Source organism: Anser brachyrhynchus (assembly GCF_964034855.1).
Source record: "Anser brachyrhynchus genome assembly, chromosome: 2".
NCBI classification, from domain to species: domain Eukaryota; kingdom Metazoa; phylum Chordata; class Aves; order Anseriformes; family Anatidae; genus Anser; species Anser brachyrhynchus.
Window position 1 is genome coordinate 22,049,236 of NC_137695.1, and position 23,088 is coordinate 22,072,323.

At 36.4% G+C, this 23,088-nt stretch overlaps 1 protein-coding gene across 2 annotated transcripts in view; it reads right to left on the minus strand.

Annotated features, from left to right (window-relative positions):
• Positions 1-6,719: 6,719 nt before the first annotated feature.
• STAM (signal transducing adaptor molecule) overlaps positions 6,720-23,088 on the minus strand; it is a 36,155-nt gene continuing 19,786 nt past the window's right edge. For both annotated transcript variants that reach the window (XM_080581462.1, XM_080581463.1), the window contains 10 exons: positions 22,606-22,752; positions 22,246-22,336; positions 20,194-20,386; positions 19,789-19,883; positions 18,978-19,066; positions 17,226-17,313; positions 15,456-15,510; positions 14,964-15,117; positions 12,943-13,118; positions 6,720-11,859 (listed from right to left, as the gene is read on the minus strand). In XM_080581462.1, the coding sequence (XP_080437588.1) occupies positions 11,610-11,859; positions 12,943-13,118; positions 14,964-15,117; positions 15,456-15,510; positions 17,226-17,313; positions 18,978-19,066; positions 19,789-19,883; positions 20,194-20,386; positions 22,246-22,336; positions 22,606-22,752 (1,338 nt within the window). In that variant the 3' untranslated portion in view covers positions 6,720-11,609. The remainder of the gene's footprint in view (positions 11,860-12,942; positions 13,119-14,963; positions 15,118-15,455; positions 15,511-17,225; positions 17,314-18,977; positions 19,067-19,788; positions 19,884-20,193; positions 20,387-22,245; positions 22,337-22,605; positions 22,753-23,088) is intronic.

The window sequence follows — 23,088 nt, forward strand, 5'->3', positions numbered from 1 at the left end:
TTCCTCCATTCCCTCCACCATTTGTACGACTTTGAGACACTACCCCACATCAGACCTGATTCCAGCGAAGCCAGTGCTTGACAAACCTGGCAGGAAACTGCTGAGAAAAGAGAAGATTAAATCTTTGTATCCCTTTCTTCAAGGCCTGCTTGTCATTCCTATTCCAAAGTACAACATTACCCAAGAAGATTGACTATTATATTCCCCATTTTTAACACCAATATCTTCAACAGCTGTCCCTTCTGCTTGTAGCTGTGCATGTAACCCTCGTGTTCTGCGAGACGTTGTCAAACAAATACCAGCTCCTACCCTTCAACCCCCCAAAGAAGACCAAATAGCCATAGAGAGCTATGGATAACAAGTCTGATTTAGCTGAGAAGTTCAGACAAAAAAGAGTTTCTTGGTAATTATGAAATCATGACAAGCTAGATCTGCAGTTAAGATTCATTTAATGGCACAACATCCTTTACAGTTTGGCCTTCAGTGTCACAACCGATGAAAGATCAAACGATCAGCGGAGCAGAGGCTTCTGTCCAGGAGAAGCATGTGCTAGAAGTGATGGTTTTGTCACTACCTGAACGGAGCACCCGCCCCTCAGAGGCAAATAACGTCCCTCAGCAGCTTTCTCAAAAGAAGCACAGACTCCTGAGACTTTACACTTGCAGTGTTGATCCTGAGTTTACATAGGACTGATTTTTATTCTTTAAATAAATCAACCCAAAGCTATTGTACCACAGTGATAAATTCCATTTTTCTTTCTTTTTTTTTTTCTCTCCAAAGAACAATTTAAAAGTTTGTGCCTCTCATGGAAATAGATAAACCAAAGAAGTCTTGATATTTTTGCAAACTCAGTGCATAAGCTGGGCTTAAAAATTTCCTGAATGTGTAGACATTGCTGTCCTGTAGGATCCTGGGGCTTAGGAGGGAAACATGAAGGAGATTTTTATTTATTTTTTTTTCCCAGAATATGTTGATAAGAAAGTTGCTTAAGCCCACAGAATTTACTGCTGTGGAACGTGCAGCCTGATAAAAACCAGGCTGGAGGTGATGAACCAGGAGATCATATTCTGTAATACAACAGCACAACCGTCAAACAAAATTACACGTGTGAGAGGTCAACACCATTTTTCATAGGGCTGCTGCCTGCACGCGGAGCTGTGCTGTGGAAATAACAGCATTGTTGGGATGCAGAAAATGGACTGGGCAGGGGCCAGCCCCTGGGACACCCCTGTACCTTGGTGAGGATGAGCACGCAGTGCTGCGGCCTGCAGCTCTCCTTCAAAGCGCTTGGTTAAAGTGTTACCCCGGCCTGTACCGGTAGCCCAGGACACGGTGTGTGGGTATTTGGATCTGGAGATTTTGGAGCCCAGCCAGGGAAAAGACTCCTGTGCTTACAGCTGCTCCAAAACGAGTTACCCTAAGAGCAGGGTGTGTGGGGCTGGTCCTGCTCGTTATCAGAAAATGATGAAATGCGGACTGGAAATAGCTGTGATGACAGAGCTCCTGGGTGGTTGGGGTTGTGTTGGCGGTGGTTGGTTTTGGCTAAATCTGAACCAAATGTCTTACAAATAATAATAATAATAATAATAATAATAATAAGGAAAAAAATGAAAAAGGAGGAACTCCAAGGTCATAACCTCAATATAGTCAACATCAGCATCATATAGGTGAAACAGCAGTAGGCTAACGACATTATTATGTAAAATCCTAGTCCTGAAACATTTTAAAAATCAAGGTAGTAAAGAAAATGACCAGAAACAAATCAAGTGACCAGAAACTGCAATGAATGCAACGCGATTCCTGACAGACCACTGGAGGATTTTGTAGCAAGTCTTCAGCAGTGAACCACTGCTTCCACGTGCTCAGAAGAGCTGTGTGCCACAGCCCTGGCTGCGGCCTGGCTGGGTTACTGGGAATTGTGACAAGTGATGTTGAGATTTTTGGGGTAAAAATGAAAGGAAAATGCAACCCCAGAAAAGAGTAGGAGGCAAGACTAAAAACTATGAGAAAAATATCAAGGTCACCATAATTTTGTGTGCAATAGAGTTATTTATCTGAAAATTAGCCAATATAAATGGTAGGGAGAAAAGACTCATTTTTCCACCTAACACTCAAAAAAAGGGTTGGTGAAAGAGGCTTGTTAAATGCAATATTCTGAAGACCAGGATGGGTATTCCCAATGTGATTACAAATGTGCTGCATTTGGACCCATGACTGACTCTGTATTTTATTTTATTTTTTTTATTTTATGAACGCAATACTTTTTTAGCTGGGACTTGTCTTGAGGTAAACTCTATTTCAAAGAGAGAGAGAGAGAGAGAGACAGAGACAGAGAGAGAGAAAGAAAGAGAGAAGGAAAGAGAGAAGGAAAGAGAGAAGGAAAGAGAGAAGGAAAGAGAGAAGGAAAGAGAGAAGGAAAGAGAGAAGGAAAGAAAGAAGGAAAGAAAGAAGGAAAGAAAGAAAGAAGGAAAGAAAATTGCCTGAAATAATAATAGGAAAAGATGAGGAGGGACACAGATACACATAGTATGATAAAAATAGAGAAACGTGCTGATTTATACTGAAGTGGAAACTCTTACAAGGTCTACTACAGATCCCCCTTCTCAATAGGGTAGGCTACTTAGGCAGACTGATGTTTCCGCTGGAGTATTGTCTTCAGCAGCATAAAACACTTCACATACAATGACTTCCAAAGAACAGCATTTGCTTTTAAACACTTAAGTCTATTTGCTGTACCTAATGGTATAATTAAAATAACTAGAATAGCCTCCTCCTGAGTGGAATACAAGAAAGAAATGGAGAGCTGATTATGAGAGTTTGGTTATTATCTTTAGAGCTGTTTCATAACAGAATGTTTTTCTTGCAGTTTAGTTTCAAAGATGAGGGTAGAATATGTCAAATAATTTCAGAGCATCATGGTGTTTTGGAATAACTCCACTCTGGGCAGAAAATTTTTATGTTGAAAAACCTTTCTTTTGTTGTTTTTCAGAAAGTTGCGGAAACAACCTATGGTCTGGAAGGACATACTTTCACTTTGGAAGATACAAATTAACACTGGAAAAACCTAGAGACACACTTTGATAAATGCAAGGTAGGGATAGCCTGCTCTTACACTATTAACTATCAATTTTCTCCTACACTCCCTGCCTCCCATCTGTCACGTGCAAAAGTCCTCTGTGACAAGCTCGAGTTCAAAGCACGTCCAATGCCTCTAGCACAGATGAACAAGGCTGCAGAAACTGCTAAGCGTGTGGCCTAGGGAAATGGAAGCTGGAATCATCCACGGGATTGTATAAGCATAATCAATTGTCAATCAGAAAAACAATAATTGCCAATCAGAAAATGATGATCTGAAGTCAATGGCAAGGTGCTACATGACAAATACACTGTAGGCTAAAGCAACATTAGAGGAAGTCGAAACATGTGAAGCCCAATTATTGGAGCTGTGTGACTGAACCAGTGGGGAGGGAAAAGTACTTCATAGGCTAAAGAGCAGGGCTGTCCGAATTCAAAAAACAACTTAAAAGCTACGCAGGACACTTAAAGAATTATGGAAGGAGAATCTGCAGAGTGGAACAGTCCAAATATACCAATATATATGCATGTGTATATATAAAATGAATTAAATTTATATATTACTAGTCATTATTATCCATGGACATGCTTACTATAAGGATCAAGTATGAAAAAGCATGTGAAAGAAGGGGATAACTTAAGAAACACACACGTATGGAGCTGCTGGAATATGTATATGTATACACACACACACGTTTATATACTATACATATACAGACACATCTACAGCTCTCCTGTTTATACATATATGTACAGGAGAGATGGGATTTGAGTTCCTTGTATTTCTGCTGCTGAACTACAGGATGCCACTGAACGCTGTTCAGCTCAGTGCTGTTTACACAGAGGCAGTTGCTTGCTACCTACTATCTGTACTGAAAAAATAATCCAAGCAACAAATCTGGTGTCAATTTTAGCTTCACAGATAGACAAATTCAAGGGAGTCTGGTTCTTGGAACAGGCAAAATTAGGAGTGGTTTGAGCAACCAGGGCAAACAGCTGCCCTCTGAAGTGATCAGAAGGACTCCCAGACCTCAGGAGCAACAGCCAGCAGTTACAGGAAGCCTTGATTATCAGGAAGATAAAAAGTACTCAAGAGTAGAAAGCACGGCTGTTTTGGTCGAGAAGAAGCTTACTAAGATAAATGACTAAATGGAAATAATCTACAATTAAGTGAGCAGGAGGAATTTTAAGAATTACTAATGCTGACCCCTACTCGAGTGCCATTATCCACACAAGTGGATAACAAATTATGATTCAACAGAAGGTGCAAGAAATTGGTTACAAAGTGAGCTTGTGGACACTTAAAAAATAATTTTTATTTTTTCCTCCTCACAGCACCATGAGGATAAAGAGCCCCTCTCAACAAACACAGATCTAAGGAGAGAGCCTGTTAGACAATACCCATGGTTTATCTGAAACCCCATGTCCCGTGATGAGCTGATGATTCGTTTTGTGTTTATGTAAGGCGCCACAACATCATATTACCTGTATTCCTGAGGCCACCGTGCTTATTGCTGCAGGGTTGGCCTAACTGACCTCTGCCACAACGCTTCGCCATCAGCTACACAAGTATGTTACCAGGGAACAAACACAAAACTAATTTGGGGAAATTTTCACAACCCTAAAAGACATCAGAACCAGTGATGTAATGCTCACAATGCTTTGTGAAGCAGCGAAAATTGGGACAGTCTGACACTCAGTTTGCAAAAGCAAGATGCCTGCATGATCCACAAATACCCGAGGATGGATGAGTCAAGAGGGGTGAGCCATCACCACTGGCTAGAAATAGATTTCGGTGTGATTTCAGTAGCAGCTAGGGCAAATAATTTGTTTATTAGTAAATCAAGCTTTGGAAACAGCTACAGAATATACAGTGTAAAATTAAGTGGACCAGCCATAAAGTGGTAGAGACACCGGCCAGCCAAATGAGAGGTTGTACTCTGTGTTCCCAGTCTTCAACTAGAAATATGTACTTGCCTTTTTAACCCCATAGGATTTTCTGTATTATCTATCTAGTATTATACTATCTATTTTAATATATTATTATATTATCTATTTTCTGTATTGTATGCTGCCGATATATACCCCATATATACTCAAACATCAATGTGAACATAAAGGCTGATTTGCATTTTTCTTATCTGTGGAAGTTTCTCCCTGCATTCTCTCACACTGGCTTATGACTCATTTCTCACTTAAAGCACGGATCACAATCAGTATCAACCAAAACAGCCGTGATTTAGAATAATCCAGGTAATTTAAATTCACAGATGTGGTGAGTGATGAAGGTTAAGGTTGGACCAGACAGCTGGACTGATGAAGGCTTAAGGTTGGACTAGGTGATCTGATCTTAGAGGTCTTTTCCAACCAAAATGATTCTATGTTTTATGAAAGCCTTCATCCTGCAACACAGTAGCACAAGATTTTGAAAAACAGGTCTGGTAGTAAAACACGGCATCAAGCTCTCCAGCTTCATAATGCAGTATGAATTGACCACTATGAAGAGACATTATGTATGAAGCAGTTCAGTGAAAGTTTAAATGAAAATGGTTGTTTTCATCTCCTTAAGTGGAGACTGATGCTTATTTTATGTGTTGCACAGATTCATGGTGGCAGATTTACAGTAAGCCTTAAATACCATGGAACAAATTCTTAAACTATTTTCATCACAGGCACCTCAACAGAAACACGCTTCCCATCCTAAAGCTAGGGGTGGCACAGCAAATTTCATTTTAACTCTTCCTCCCTTTTCCAAATCAGAGACTTTACATGTTTCATTTCTATACAAACTGCAAGACTTTTATTCCTGTCAGCCAAATTGATATTTTCTCTTGAGACACGAGAATTGTCACACTGAGTTAAGCCACAGCGCACATAATCAGCTATTCCAAGATGTTTAGCTCATCTTACTTGGGAAGAGACCCTAAGCACAGGCAAAACTGCTAACCTGTCGGTCACTGCTTCCAAAGCCCGCTGGTGGTCTTCAGTACTTATACTGGATCAAGCAAGAAATCTATGAAGTTGAACATTGTGTTAGGAACGCAGCATAACGCTGTCAAGACCATTAGGCTTCGGCTGTGGCCTTATTTTAAGCAGTAACATATTCATGAACCAGGCTTTAGCCTGATCTACAACATATTTCACATAGATCTAACAACCCAATCTTAGGCTACTTTGAGTTACCATCATCAGAAACGGCATTAACTGTCAAGTAACTGTGTAGACAACCTGCCCCTAGTATCTGCTTATTGATGCATAAGCAAATATATGCATTGGACTACACAAATAGAGTTGTTTCCTTTTGTTCATTACTAACACTTGAAAATATTCTTTATATATATATATATATATAAGGGGGTATGCAGCATACTGAAGAAGTATAATGTATTACTTGGACTTTAACTGAAGGAAGTTAATCACAGATGAAAATCTAGAAAAGTAAAAATTCTATCATCTTTGTGTAAGCATCATACAACGGCAGTGGCAAAACACAACAGCAAAAACCACCCACCCCTCCAAGAAATAAGAAAATTTGATTTCGAGTTTTTCTAACAGACCTTGTCCATTGCGTCCCCAAGTCCTTCCAGCAAAGTCCTTTTCTGATTATTCTGCTATGAAATTTATAAATTGACTTTGCAACATAATGAACTAAATACTCCAACTTTAATATTTTGCATCCATACCAAAAACAATTAACAGTTTTTACAAATAGTGTTATTTACTAAAACAATTCTTGTACAACAGTGCGGTATATCTAAATATATACATATGCCAACATCAAAGGGAGCATCAAACCAAACAAAACCAAAAATGCACTTTGCTACTGTGTACACTTCATTACAACCAGAACAGACTGCAGCAGGCTTCTTTTCTTTTTTGTGACAAAGAAAGAAAAGATTTGGGTTTCCAGAAGCACATGCAAGGGAGAAGAACAAAAACTCTTACCACCTTTTTGCTAAGGTGGCAGCATGAAAATTGAATGAGGTCTGCGATTGTACCTAGTAGCAAATGGAATGTTTTTAATTACAAACATCCTAATTTAGGAAACAAGGCTGCAAAAAACTTACATAGTGTTTTTATTGAAGCAAAAAGTTCAAATTTCAAGGCCTTCCAAGGTTTTACTATGCTGTTGGATAGTATTAAAGTAAATATTCTTCATCACAGCCAGAACTGAGAAAGGAGGATCTGTAGTGTGAAGATGGTCAGCTTTACTAAAATTGACTAACAGAGTAAAAAATGATTCTGCCTGCTGTTAGCAATGGAGATTTTTGTAGATTTTACTTTCTTTTTTTTTTGTGAAAAACTCATCCTGATTTTTAAATGGAAAAATCACGCTCCCTTGTTCTTCAAAGCAGATGCACCTTCTCCATAGGAAACTGCAGTTATGTAATTCAAAGTGCCATTGTAGCCACTGTAATTAGAGACATTCTCTTCCATTCTGTCTGTGAAACCCAGCAGACAAGGACTAAAGTATGACCTTTAAAAGTGAAGACAGCACAGAAATCTTTGAAATGAGATTGCAAAAATAAAGGTAAGTGATATTAGAAAGTACTAAAAAAAGAAAAAAAGGAAATTGAGGTATTAAGCAGTTCTCCAGTGTAAATCTGATGTTCCTGCCATCTAGATGATATCAGAGAGAACTACAATAGCAGCCTAGATTTGATTGGCAAAATATGTACATGCTATTAAAAGCAGATTTATCTCCATTGTTGCATCTAAACATTTGCAATCTGACAATTATAGGAAGTTCTGGTTATTCAAATCCATTTTACTTCCCCCCTCAAAACGCATGAAGAGTCAGGGTACCATGAGGGCCATCAATATGCTGCTCCACGCCTGTTAAGAAGCATGCAGTACTTCTGATCTTTTTACTGTTGTTTTACTGCTGTATATGGACTGTCTGGTGACATTAAATACACATCTACATGGGTAACAGTTATTAAGCACAGGTGGATAAATACGTTGTAACTGCAACTGCACACTCTTAAACATACTGCCATGACATCAGTGTAGCATACCAAAACTTAAACAAACCGCCTCAGTATTTTTCCTGGGCCGCTTTGCAGTATATCTTTACATCTTTGTTATGTCCACAAAAACTGAGATGATACACATGGGTAAACAAATTTCATTTATAGATGTGAAGTGTGCAGAAGGCACTTTCCAGAGTTCGCTCCTGTTCAAGAAATCCAAACTACAAAGATATCCCTCCTGAAGTTAATGTTTTTGTATTCCTTAATGAAAGGGTTAAATAACAAAGGGTTACACAAAATATCATGAAAATATTTCAGCCTTTCATTGACAGTTCACATGCAAAGAAACAAGACATTAAAAAATTAGTTCTATTGGAACACGGATGACATGTCTTTTTCTGCGATTCTTAACTTTTAGATTAACTTCTTGACGCTTAACTTCTTTGCTAAGAAGTTTTTCCATACAGTAGCTGTACATGTCCTTTCCCTCCCTCACCCATACTCAGTGTTCAATACCCTAGTGAGACAGAACAGACATGAGCTTGCTCAAAACAATGCATAAATATGGAAATTCAGAACAAATCACAGCAGAGAAGCACCAGCAAGGTGTACTCCATGTAGATGATAGTGTATCATCAGAAAGGTGAATTGAAATTGATGAATTATCAGTTAGAGAGGATATGAGAGGATGAGTAAAGGAATTAGCGCAACGACAGCAGCTAGCAAAGCAGGAGGAGGCATCACTGAAGAATACTAGAGTGAAGGACACAACTAAGTGAGTAGGCAAAATAATCCTTCTGCTAAATGAAAAAAAATCTACATGAAGTAATATAGCTCCAAATTCAATTTAATCTGAAGACTGCATCTGAAATGAAAAAAAATGTAGGATGCAATAGAAATGCTAAGACTGAATCCAAAAATCTAGTGATCTACTACACCAACTGTGGACAATGAAAACTTATTTTAAGTCACCTAAAATTCACAGATTTGTTCCAGGAGATATTTTAGAGCAGTGACTCTAATAAAGGCATGAAGAAAAAAAAAATACATACATATATATATATATATTGATTATACTGAATTTAGATGGCATGGCATTTTCAAAAGTGTTTTTTGGTCATGATGAACACAAATAAAAGGTGATTTCAATTTCTTTAAAAAAATGGATAAATGCCCCAAATCAGTAAGATGGAAAGCAGAAAAAATGAAGATACATATAAGTTTTCTGTGATCAAAGAAAAAAGCAGGAACAAGCATTTCTATGTGTTAAGGGAAAAAGACTTGAAAATTTAAAAAAATGACAAATTAGCAATATAAAGTATTTTTGCTGAGCCATTCCAGTTCGTTATACAACATATGAAAAACTAATACAAATTGTCAAAGTCAGCTGGACTATTTTGATGCTTCGAGCTCCGCCTTGAATCAGAGTGTTAGAAGAATGGAACAGGTATTTTCACTTTTGTGTAGAAATTATACACTTCTATACACTGTTTCTCTGCTTTTGGAATACCTAAAGCATACAGAAGACACTACCTAACTGATACTGTATGCCCTTTCTACAGAAAACCACCTCTGATCTCTCTGATCTATTAAAAACAATCTATGACAGAATGGCTTGGAATTATTTTTTTTGGTAGCATTTCCTTTCAAATTCCACAGACTCTCGTGGTAACACCAAGTACTGATGTACTGACAGTTTGTGAGGGTGCTTAAGAATTCTGGAAAAAGGAGAAAAAAAAAAGAAAATACCAATAATCAAAACAACCAGTTGTCCTAGCTGGAACACCACCAACTGGAAAACATCAGGTATGGGCATGTTTTGTAACCACCCTGGCTACAGAGTTATGCAAATTAGTCATTTGAAAACATTATCAGGCAGAACACACCACTGTCTATTAAAATAGTGAAACAAAGGCTTGTAAGGTAACTGCAGGAGTATACGGGGTAACTGAGGTTAACTTACAGTACAATTGCAAGTGCAACATTTAATTCCAGAAGCATCACACTCAAATACAGTACACAAAAGCGAACAATTTCTGGCATACACGCTAACGAGACTGAGAAAACAGCTTTGATGTTGAAGCCACAAGTTCTTTTGCTCTAACCGGAATTAGAGTCACCAGAAAAGGTAGAGGAAATCAGGATGCATTAGTAGATTGAACACAAATGCAAAGTAACACCAGTCTTTGTACAAGAAACTCTGATCAGGCATATCAGAATTCTGCCTTCCATAACCATATTCGTTTTGCAGAACCTTGGCTGTAGAAAGAAAATATCACGCCTTAGAGCCAGCTGGCTCAGTTTCTGAGAAATGCAAGGGTTAAAATAGGCTAACGCATGTTGCTGCAAAGGAAAATTCAAAGTAATCTGAAAGTCAATGAAATTAAGAGGCCTCGTAGAACTATTTATACTGCTAAATAAACTCAAGTGGTAGAACAACTGGAAATTGAAAAATTAACAGATGTTTAAGGCAGAAGTGTTTGTGTAGAACAGTAAACAGAACAAATTGCTAAGCAAGGCCACGAGAGATAAAAATAAAGCCCTGAAAGTTTGTTCAGCAAAGAGATTTAAAAGTCCATCATTCTCCATTAATTCTCTAATTAAGAAGACTTAAATATAGTAGTGTTATTCATGTTGTGTGTTCCAGTTTACAACTCCATCATTTCTCCTCCAACTCAATTTCTCTGTCTTTGGTGTACTCTCTACCAACACATATAGAATACAGTTCTTGTTCTCATTGTAAAAAAAAAAAAACAACTCAGAAAAAATAAATTATGTGCTTCTCGTGATAAAATGCAAAATCCTGATCTGTTGTGTGGTCCCATGATGTGTTTAGCAGCCTCTGAATAGTAGTTTTAGTTGTATGTGAAGCAGAATCATAATTTGCTGTTATCCTCTCAGATCACTTACTAGTTAACTAATTAACTTTGGTAGATAAAGCCATCTAATAGTCATGACACATCTGTGTCCAGTTCAAGAAGTAATGAAACCTAGACCCAGTAAGTTTGGAAATTCGCATATAGACCTTAGCTTGTGAGTGTAACTATGATACGCAGAATTACCATTTTCCCTGCGTTGGAAAAAGACATCACATCTGTCATAAAACTAGGCAAAACTATGAAACATGGTTGTCAGTTCATGATTAAAATAAAATAGTAATGTAAATTACTTTTAACATTGTGTTAAATATATTCACATGATCACCATAGCTATACGAAATGGCCACTACTGCAATCACACACTATATGTACATAACACGTATGCCACAACAGTTTGCAAGTGTTGAGCTTTCACAGACTAGCCAATTTTACCAGACATAAATAATCTTGTACCAATTTTTAGGCATTTTAAAAGGAATTATATGTCCTAAATATATCTGTTCCTCTGCAAAATTAAAAAAAAAATCCTAAAAAGTCAGTGCAAATTGAACTTGTTCACCAAGATAGATTCTTATTAAGCTGGGGATAAACAAAGTTTAAGAGATTAAAGGAAGAAACTCAAAGCATTGTCAACTGCCTTTAGCAGAGGTTAAAGAAGATGAGGAATCCGAAGTCCTGGATCCTATAGCAGAGCCTTCTGTGAATAAGTATGCTGTGGCTGTTGAGGTGGCGGAGGCTGTGGCTGTTGTGGAGGTGCTTGTTGACTGCCTGTTGTCTGTGGCAGAGACGTAGAAGCTAAGTTATAGTTTGGCACCTGGGACATATTAGTTCCAGCATTCTGATAAGCAGCAACATCAACAGTAGCAGGTGGTGGACTGTACACTGAAGCTTGGTTAGAGTAAGTGTTTCCAGCAACAGAGCCAACCATTGCACTGAAAAATAAAATAAAAAATTTAAATTAAAAAAAAAAACAACAGAACAGCAACATCAACACAACTTTTATTGTCCCTTTAACTGTGCTATACATACACAGAAAAAGCTACCTCCTGGCTCTGGACACCTTGCATCTATAAAGCTGTAGCCAGTGAATATTCCAATTAAAATTTAAACATACTCCTCAGATTTAAACACACCTAACACACTTCTAATAGTTTTAAAACTAAAATAAAACATACATTCAGTTTAATTTGCAATATGTAAACCCATCTATTTTCTGTTCTGCTCATGAAAAAAGCCAAATGTTTCATATGGCAAAACAAGTTAGGTGAAGTGTGCAGAAGCTTGCTTTATCTGTTTATTTGGTGTGTCTTACCACCCTAAATTTAAATAACTTTGGGAGACCAAAGAATAACAAATACTTTAATAACTCAAAATGGATGTCTCTCTCAACTTTTTAAAATAAAATTACCTTATACAGTGTCCTAAGGTCAATTCAAAACTTTCTCACAATATAGATATTTTAGCCTACTCATTGCATCTTCCCAAAGCAGAAAGCCACTTGTAGCGTCTTTATATGGGGAAATTGTATAAACTTTATCAAGAATTCATAGACCATTCATTTTGTTCACAAAATGAGCAGAATCCTCCCCATGCTTCCATAGTAAGATATTTCAAACAAGTGTGATATAATATCCACTATCTCAAAAATTATGCAAAGCTAGACAGAGCAGCAGATAAATTTTTTAAATAAATTTTAATAGATGTTTAATGATGAAAATTATGACTACAGCATTTTCTCTAGTTTATATATTTTCTCTAACTTTATATATACACATGTATGTACATATCCATGTATGTGTATACACACACACACAGAAAGAAACGTTTGAAATTTGTCAGGAATTTTTACCAAATACACAACACCAATAAAAAACACCACTGGAAGTAATTGCACTGAAATATACTTCAGTTATCATTGAAATTATACTTCTAGAAGACAAATTTTCTCCTTCAAATATGTAGTCCTTTATGTTTACATTGATTTAAGTTTAAATAGGAAAATAACTTAAAATTACTTTGTGTAAGACGTTTGTGCAGGCTGGCCAGGCAGTACCGAGCTGGCAGATGGAGTAACTGTGCCTTGGCTGAGAGAGGAGAGTTGTTCAGGAGGAAGATTATAGCCTTGAATATGGCCCATCTGTGCACTGCCTGCCACCAAATATGCATTACCTTGAGGTTGCCCGGGATAAACCTAGGAAGGAATAAAGGAATATTAAGAATAAAAGAAAATAAAATTTTGGTAGTTAATATCTGGTGAAGAACTTAAAGACAGTCTCTCAAAACTTTTATTACAGGTATTTTAAATAAAAAGTGACTGATTGTCTTCTATTAGGTGCTGCAGTACGAAAAAATACCGAATTTGTAAAGGACACTATTTGCATTTCTATCCTCAGGCTCTAGTACCAAAAACGTCAGACAGTTCACTGGACAACTTGTATTCCCCGTTTTATTTCAATGATCATTCATGCTAGTTAGAACTTCCACTTCTGAATGAAAATACTGATTATGTTGTATAAAAAAATAGCAGTCTAAAGCAGAGTTTTTTGATGCCCAGATAACAGTTCTACTTAGTGAAAGTTAAAATGGGCAGCGATCCACACATTATTTTCCTACCTTTAGCTAACCTATAATTTCTTGTAACAGCTGAGATTGCCATTGTTTGAGGGGGGCAGAATAGAAAAAAGAGGTTTTAAGAAAAAGTTTCAATGGAAAATAAAGTTTTATAACTAGCTGGAGGGAAAGCTTGCCAGTAGATGTTTCAACAATATTGCAAATGAAGACTAAATTTCTAAAACCTATGCTTTTGTTCAGTCTGAATTATCTAGCTTAACAAAAATTAAGAGAAGAAATTATGAAGTCTCATGCATAATTGAGTTCATATAAGTTAACATCATACAGCCCTTCTATTTTAAGATCCATGAATCTCTTATAACATTTAAAGAGTGTAGATCAATATCGCAAAATAATTTAGAGGCCAGAAAAGGCAGGAGACCTTCTAACTTTTCAGGACTTTATACTGGTTCACGTTCACCCCCAAAATCCAGTTTTTCCTTTCAACAATCCCCAGAAACATGCCCTTTAATTAAATATTGAAATTACTTTATAAGAGTTGTGACATGATTGCTTGTATAATATGCATGGTATACGTTTTCCTCAATGACACTGGAAAAACACATATTTTTTAAAAGACACTGAAAGTAGGTGCATATTTGTAGGAAGCTAAAAGAACTGAATCTGCTTCAATGCTTTTATAATACTTTATGAGCATTAATAAGTTGGCTCAAAGGTTTTTTTTTGATTCACTAAAAACCAAAGTAAATTACTGAAAAAACAACTTGAAACGTTACATATTCCTACAAAGAAGAAATATAGCAAATGTACATTAGACTATGGAATTAAAAGCAAGCTAAAGGCCAACACTGATTTTAGGGTGGAGTATAATTTTTAGGGCGGAGTGTAACTGTAATCTAAGAATTACAATTCTTAAACAGGAATTTTACTCCTTTGATTCTATACTTTCTTTGACCCACTATGCAAAGGCCTAGTCAGCTTCAACTTTCCAGCTGTTTATGTGTGACTCAAAACAGGATAGACTTTTTCCTTGATCAAAATAAACTGAGCAGAAAAGAACTAGAATTGTTAAAACTAGCAAATGGAAAATCTCTAAAGCCTGCAGCTGAAAACACAATATTCTGTTTTCATACTGTGATGAGAAAGATTTGCTAGTTCATTTTAGAATATTTCTGAGGGAGCAAGATGATTTTTAACTGAGCATTAAGGCAATGAAGTTTCATAAATAGAGGTTTCCAGCTCCTAGGGTAGAGGCGGCAGCAGCAGCAGGGCAGAAACAGGAAATACTTGCCACCAACATGCCCCACCACACTTTAGAACTTGCACTTTCTTACAAAATCAGTAATTTATTTCAGTATGTACAGAAGTATATTGTAAAAAAACATTTCAGCAAAATTTGAGCAAATCAACTCTAGCCTAGTATGTACTTGATAATGTTGATTGCTCTTAAAGCTTACGTACATACCTGAGAACCAGAAACACCCGATGACGGCATGTAATACTGTTGGTTTTGTAGCTTTGCATACATCGAATACATTGGGTCCTCATTCATCAACTTGTTATACAAAGAAAGGGCCTCCATTGCTTTAACATTGAGCTCTGAGAGTTCTGAGTGTTTCCTAGAAAATACGTTATATAGCTTATTCTACAGTCTAGATAACTTCAGTACAGAACAGACAAAACAGGGGAACTTTCACAAGGGGTGATAAGCAAAATTCTCCTACTGCCTGTCAAGTGATCCCTGTTAAGTGCTATAATGTCAAATGGTAGAATACTATAAAATACTATGTGACCTTGAAAAAAAAATCCTTCAGACCTCCTCCCGGATGAGAAGATACTAATAAATACACCTGTTTTCTTTACCAGTATTGACAGAAATGGCTAAGAGTATATTTAAGTAGCAACTCCATTATTTCTAAAAACCTGTCTTAATTGAGTCAAAACACATATGTTTTACCTGTCTATATCTTCCAACTTTTCATCTATGAGGGGTCCCATCTGGTGGCACATTGCTAGAAAAGAACATTAAAATATTATTAGAGTAATAAATATTTCTATATAGCAAGTCAGAAAATAGCTTTAAAATGAATTATCGGATAGAAGTGTGTAGATGCAAAAATAAAGAAAAACATTAAAAAAGAAAAATTATGATCAGTACTATAAACTATATGCCAAAGAATTACAGTAACAGATGCAGTTTCATGAACAATTTAATAATGAGATCCAGCTGAAGTTTTCAATAATAGTACAGAGAAAGAATCCCAGTTTAAATAGAACAAAACACATTTAACATCCAGGGAGTATAAAGCAGTATCAGCTGTAGACACAGCACATAAAAAAGGTAAATAGAACAATGAACCTATTTTGCATTAAAAAAAGCTCGGGTAATCTGAAAAGTAATCTTTCTTCAAGGAAGAAAATTTGCCACTGGAACCTTGATCACGTGCTCCATCAACAGTACTACAAAAAAGATTGCCTATCAAAACAATGAAGGGGGAAATAGACTGAAATGATTTAAATTATCTGCACATCAAAGACACTAACAGCACATTGTTATTTCACTGGAATCCTAACTGCGTGAGGGGGGATCCTGTCAGGTAAGGCTTTTTCAAACCACTAAAATATTACATGCAAAAGCCAACACAAAGAAAAACCTAGCAGAAGTAGAATGGAAGAACATTAAAATAAAAGTGCACCTCCTCACCCCAACTTCCAGCATAAGGACATAGGGTTCATGTAACTGCAAAGCAAACAACAATTAACTAACAGAAAGCCTGATTTTGTCAAACATAAAATAAACAGGAAGGAAAGCTGAAATGGGACACTACAGCCTAATCCTACTTCAGAACACAAAATGTGCCTACTTATCCAAGCAATGAACTATTTACTAATTAAAGGCAACCTGCTCTAGGGAACCTGCTTTGGCAGGAGGGTTGGACCGATGATCCCTTGATGTCCCTTCCAACCCCTACAATTCTGTGATTCTGTGAGAAGATTGGAGATATCCAACAGTTTACAAGCTCAAGAACCTTTTCTTGCTCAGCTTCTAGATAGATTCAGAATCTCCTATTTTCTTAAAGTCTGGTCCTATCTGGATTGTAAATTAAAGCCAATGTTCTGTTCCGTAACAGGCAAGCTTCTTCACTTCCTTCTCCAAAGTTCCCTTCTAAAACCTTCGCTGCATCTAGTGACCCAGATAGAATGGTCTAGAATGACTCTTTCAAGAAGTATTCTGAATAACTGAGTCTAAAGGACTAGTCTAAGGTATATGTAGTACTCTGTAAGGTATTTCTTAACTCTAAAGTGCTAATATGAAAATGCATGCAAGTGAAAAGCATGTGGAACACCCACAGGCCCATCCTAAGTCACAGAAAGATTTTTATTCTTCTCATGGAATTCTCTTTACATTGCTTTTGCCACTTATGCTGTGCTACTCTATGAAGGAAAAAAAAATGGAGAAAATCGAATTAAGTATTCCTGGGTCTTGAAAAGTAAGTGAAAATGTAATATAAGGTAATTGAGAGAAGAGTAGATTTTCTTTAAATTAAAATATTGCATTTTGGTCTCTTAGATGTGGGAAACAGGAAGTGAGAAGACAGTTAAGGCTTAAGCACTTTCCTCGGGCATATTTGTGGTACGCATACAAAGTTGAAGTAGTTTTAATTCATTTTGACATAAGTAATTACTGGAAAGCAAAACAACAACAACAACACTGACATTTTCTTACCCTCAAGATGAAGCAATTCTGGAAGGTCAGGTTGGTCATCAGATGGATCTGCACTTTGTAACATCTGCAAGAGTTGGTCCATTTTATCCTAGAACAAAAATTGTGTAATTAGTGTGGATAGACTGGGGGAAGAATCAGCAGTTTCAGAATAGTAACTTAGAGCAGCTATTTACAACATCCATTTGGGTCTCTTGGAACTTGGAAATCATCTAAACTAGCTTTAACAAATGAAGATATTTCAACAAGGAAAAGCCAAATGATAAAAAATGATTAGTAGCTGCAAGTGGAATGTGCAGTATACCCCTTTAATTTTAAAAGTCATTCTAAACAGTATTTCCTGAGCAGTTTCCATTTTTCCATTCTACTTATTACATACGCAATACTACCACCTAGTGGGATTAGTGCAAATGTTTTGACAGAATACACTGAGTAAAAAAACAGGTACTTAAAACTAAATTCACTGGAAAAAACAACCCACATTTTGTACATGCATGATGCCTATCAGCACATGAGCAATGTCATAACTAATATATAGGAAAGAGTCTTTTAAGACGATGTTCGGAGGGGTTGTATGGTTTACTTCAGAATTTTACATCCTCGATTAACAAGGTTAAGTGTAACCCATTTACAAAAATACCAAGGGAAAAAAAATTAACATACATAAGCTCTTCAAAAAATATGCCTTGCTGTAAACTATACTGCTTAACAAAACATTACATGAAAATGATTAAGAATCACTTTTTAGCTGAGTGGTATCAAATAAACAGTCTTAACAGGGCAGAGTTACATAGGCAGAAAGTGGAAACTAGACACGTTTTTTCCTCCTCAACCCTGGGGAAACGTGGGAAGAAGCCAAATGAACTACTTCCTTAAAAAATATACCATGGGAAGTTTAACAACAAAACAAAATGCTAACATGCAAACTAACATGGAATCATCACAGAAGACAAAGCTGAAAGGCACCTCAACACAGGCCTGAGGTAAGTCATTTCTGCAGATTACAAACTAACAAATACCTCTCTGGAGGAAGACTACCTGAGAAAGGGATAGATGAGGCAGAAGATATATAGGATTTTAGGAAGGCAGTAACTCATTTTTTTCATTTCACAAAACAACGAAAGAACCCTAGTTGAGAAAGACATAGAAGCTCATGAGAAAGAAAGGAAAAAAAATCTTAAGACAATAGATCTAAGCCCCCTTGGAAAAAGGCAGGGGAAAACAGCTTTGATTGAGAGCTCCTGGGAACCCTGCAGTATCACCAAGGTGAGATTGTGTGAATCTTAATAAATACATTTTAGAGCTACAAAAAGCTCACGGTTTTCAGAGAAGGAAGTGCAGGCGAAGACAGCAGTGGTTATACTAGAGATAAATCTAAGACAGTATTTAAGATTGGTACATCTGAAGCATCTTGAGGTCCTTAAAGCTAAGCTTTAGAACAAATGCATCACTCCACACCAGGCATCTGGATGGGAGGTAAACAGCTCTACGGTCCTGGAGTGGGGCCCTAAATTGAATGCAGCCTCCAAATTCAGTTTCAGAAATTCCTAAGAACTTCAAGGCAAATGAACAAATTAGAGCACTGTAGATACTCATAAAAAAAAAGTTCAACTTTTCCTTCCCATTTCTCTTTTGGTTATGCTTGCTCTCTTGATATTTCAAACTGATTACTTTCAAGGTAAAGGATGAAAGGGTTAAACATCACATGTTTAAACATACCACCAGTTGAAAACTCAGTACCTGTATCACACTTACTTCATCAATATAAACTGGTTCGGGCTCAGGTTCTATTGTCTCTACTTGAACTTCATCACTGAACTGCACTGTTTTCTTCTCAGTTTTCACTGTAAGGTAAAGTCAGATCTTTATTTTTTAAAATAGAAATAAACAAAGCAATGACAATGTTACACAGCTAGCATGTTACACCCCTGACACACACATATTGAGAACACAAGAAATTCATCTTGCAAACCCACCAGGTTTACAGAAATGAGATTTAGCATCTTAAATCTTTGCCTGATATATAATGTTATTTTATTACATGCTTAGAGTACGTTAGACTGATAATAAGTTGATACAGGAAGATAAATCAATATGCAGCAGTAAATTCCTTCCATAATGTACACATACATACCGATATAATTTAGATTTCTTAAACTCTTTGAGCAATGGAAATGTTTCTGATTCCTACCTTCAGTTTTTCCTTGATTAAATATGTACTGTTGCAACCAAGTAAAAATACAATTTAGAAAAAAGCTGCTGTTGCATACAAAATTTATCTAGCTGTCTATGGAATTGTTAAATGAGTCTCAAGGAAGCTAATGACAAAGCCAACAGTATGCAGCATCCTATTTTTCAAGAGATGCCAGCTTAGGTAACCTTGGTCTGACACACAGAGACATGACTAAGAGCACAACAAGGGCTCAGTTTTACTTAGAGCTTTACATTAACTTGCAACTGAACCTTTCCCATTCAGGAAAGGAAACAGGGATAATACCTGACTAGAGAAATATCCCTTGAACCAAGGCAAAGCTTAACTTATATATGTAAACATAAAGTTACTTACTCATTTCTGGCTCAGCAGAAAGATCAGCTGTTACAAAATTAGATGGAAACAATCCTATACCCTGATGAGTTTCACCCTTCCACCAATTTGGATCACTAAAAGATAAAAATAAATAAATACACATTTAAAACCCCATACTGACATGGAATTTTTCCAAGAATTGCACTGTACAAGGCATTTGTATTACTTGTACATAAACACAATTTACATATATGCAGAAGTCTTTATACATTAGTCTTTATACCATTACATTTCTGTGTCAAAAACCAAAGAGATAAAATATTTAATGTATAAATATGTTTTATTGCAATGGTATTCCAATATGCTTCTACATACCAGACACAATTATTCCTGATCAATTTTTAGAGTCTAAACCACTTCTAGAAAGCATTCTATACAAGTTACCTGTCATCAAGGATAGTTATAAGTTCTCCAGCTTTAAAGGTTAATTCGTTGTCTTCAGCAGCCTCAAAATCATAGATTGCACGAACCTTTCGGCCCTCATGTTTGTGATTTGTTAAAAGACTTGAGGTGCTTGGATACAAGCTGGAAAGTGTTGTTTGCTGTTGCCTTTGTTCTTTTAGTGACAGTTCAATAGCTACAAAAGAAAAAGTTATTCAGTTAAGTTATGAAAAGTTCTTAACCTGCAAAGTTATCCAGATGAACATTCGCTTTATATTTGAAAATTTAACTCTATGAAAACTTGTAGTATAATTCCATTCTTTTTGCATCATAACCAACTTCCGACTTTCATTTAGAAATAATGGTAAAAAGATGAAAAGATGTTTTACAACTATGGAGCATAATTCTGTTCCTACAACTACTGAGACTTTCAACGTGGACAGGAGGAATGAGTAGCACTTAAGCACAAACAGGAAAACTCAGTGAAGTGATCCATTTATTATTATTACTATTACTGTTAGCATCTTAAACAGATATGCAGATCTACATTCTAACTAGCATACACGAGGTTCAACTCTTCCAGACTGCTTAAAATGCTAAAAAGATACAGCTGTTCAGCTGCACACTATTTGCCTTTTAGATCAGTAGGCTTTAGCCTAAATCAGAGAATCACAGAGATTAATTAAGGTTGGAAATGAGCTTTGGAGGTCATTTGTTCCAAACCCCCACTAAAGCATGGTCACTTAGGGCCAGCTGTCCAGCACCATGTCCAGATGGCTTTTGAATATCTTCGAGAAAGGAGACTCACACCTCTCTGCAACCTACACCAGTGCTCAATCACCCTAACTGTAAAAAAGTCTGTCCTTAAATCATAATTTGTAGAAAGCCTTTTGCTTGTCTATTTGTCTATCCCTTTTTTCTCTCCCTCTCTCTCCTGGAATAATTTTAAATTGCTTGATCACTTTCAACAAAACTTGACTAAGCAGAGAAGTTTCAGTCATAATAAACTCCTCCAAATTTGTAAATAGATGACCATGTATAAGATGGGACAGACTGAGACACAAAAGAATAGGACAAACATTAAAGAACCCATGCAGAATCTGAACCTTGAGACAGAGAAAACCCTTGAAAAACAGACTTTGGTGGATCAACTACAGAAGAAGCCAAAAGTAACATTTACAGATGGGCTAATGGTGATTTAAATAGGTCAAAGTTATATTAGAAAATAGCTAAATTAAGAGTTTTTCTATCAAAGATGAGAAACTGCAAATATCCACCAACTACTAGCACAGGAGCTTCATTCATATAATGAATGAGTCATTGTTATAACTTTAAGCGAAAAACTATACTACATACAAGGGCTAACTGATGCCTTTATGTTGCTGAAATCTGAACACTCTGTAAGCCATAAGGATCAGTCTAGTGTAAGAATAACTCTTTGCACATACCTCGTATAGGATCATTAAATGATCTTTAAATATACCTTGGTACAACAATAAATAAAAAAAAACATCCTAGATTTGTTTACTGGGACTGCAGTGAGACATTTAACACACTGCTTACAGCAGCCAAAGGCTTAAAGTTATTTTAAGTATATTAAAGAAGCATTATTCAAAGAAATACAAAGTTTAAACTAGCACACCCAACATACTGAATCCAACTTTGCATACCACATATACTATAATCCTTATGGTCTGCTTCAATCAAATGTTTAAATTACAAGTGAATGTGCTTTACTGGCCCCTGAGAGATGGAAAATCCAAATGCAAAACTTGTATCAAACATTTCCATTGTGGAGCACACTCTGAACATGAGGTTTTGCAGATTTTTACATTGTTTTGGTCTAGCAAGGGTTAAAAAAAATCAGGCATTATTCTGTTTTGTTTTATACATAGAATAGTTTTGATCTCTAACCCTCCAAAAAGGAAGGAATAGAAATCATATCTACAATCCATAAATGCACTGCACACAGTGAGGAAGGAAGCAAAACATTTGTTCCTGCCTTGTTAGATACTTACCAACAAATTCTCTGGGTCAGCAAGTAAACGTACTCACCTTTAGCTAAATCCTCCTCTTCCTTTTTGTTAGCTACTGCACCAGGATCTTTGGCAACTAGTGCTGGACTTGCTTTTGCCTGTTCAGCAGCCTAGCCAAAAAAATTAAAGATGTAAATTAATTGAAAAACTGTGACAATGCAGTAAGTTCACCGTTTTGATTTGCATTCATCTGCAATATAAAAATCAAAGGAAAACAGAGCAGTTCAACTCTCATATGAATGTTTTATTTAGAAAAGAAAGATTTTGTTTTGTTTGCCAAATGCATTATAGAATTCAAGACTACAAATTTTAAAATACAGAACTGAGGATAAAAAGAATTTGTGATTCCTGTTAAGAACCACCACAAAATGTATTATACCTGTGAGCCAATAGCTGGGAAGGTAACTCCTTGCTCTTTAAGATTTTTTATCATAGCAGATATTAAACTAAGCTGTGGGTCATTCTTGAATTCATCAGTCCATTCCACCATAAGGGCTTTCAGCTTTTCACAAACTTTTGGATGACCCTGCAGAAAAACAGAAACTAGTTAAATAATGTAGGAATCTGTTCTTAATTCCTAAATTTTACATAATTTCATGTTACTGTCAACATAAACTGTATAGACACTTTAAAGTCAAGTATATTACTAAGTGATGTCCTTATTAGAAAGGGGACACCAGCTTTTCAGCACTGTGTTTGATGGCCTTCAGGAATACCACTTAAATAAAGACTAGCCTCAGAACAGAGTAAAACAAGGTTATAGAAAAGTCCCGTGTTATCTCCATTTGTGTATTTATAAAGTAATCCCACTGCCCAAGTGGACAGAATACATAAGTAACAGTACTGTGAAGTGATATTCCAG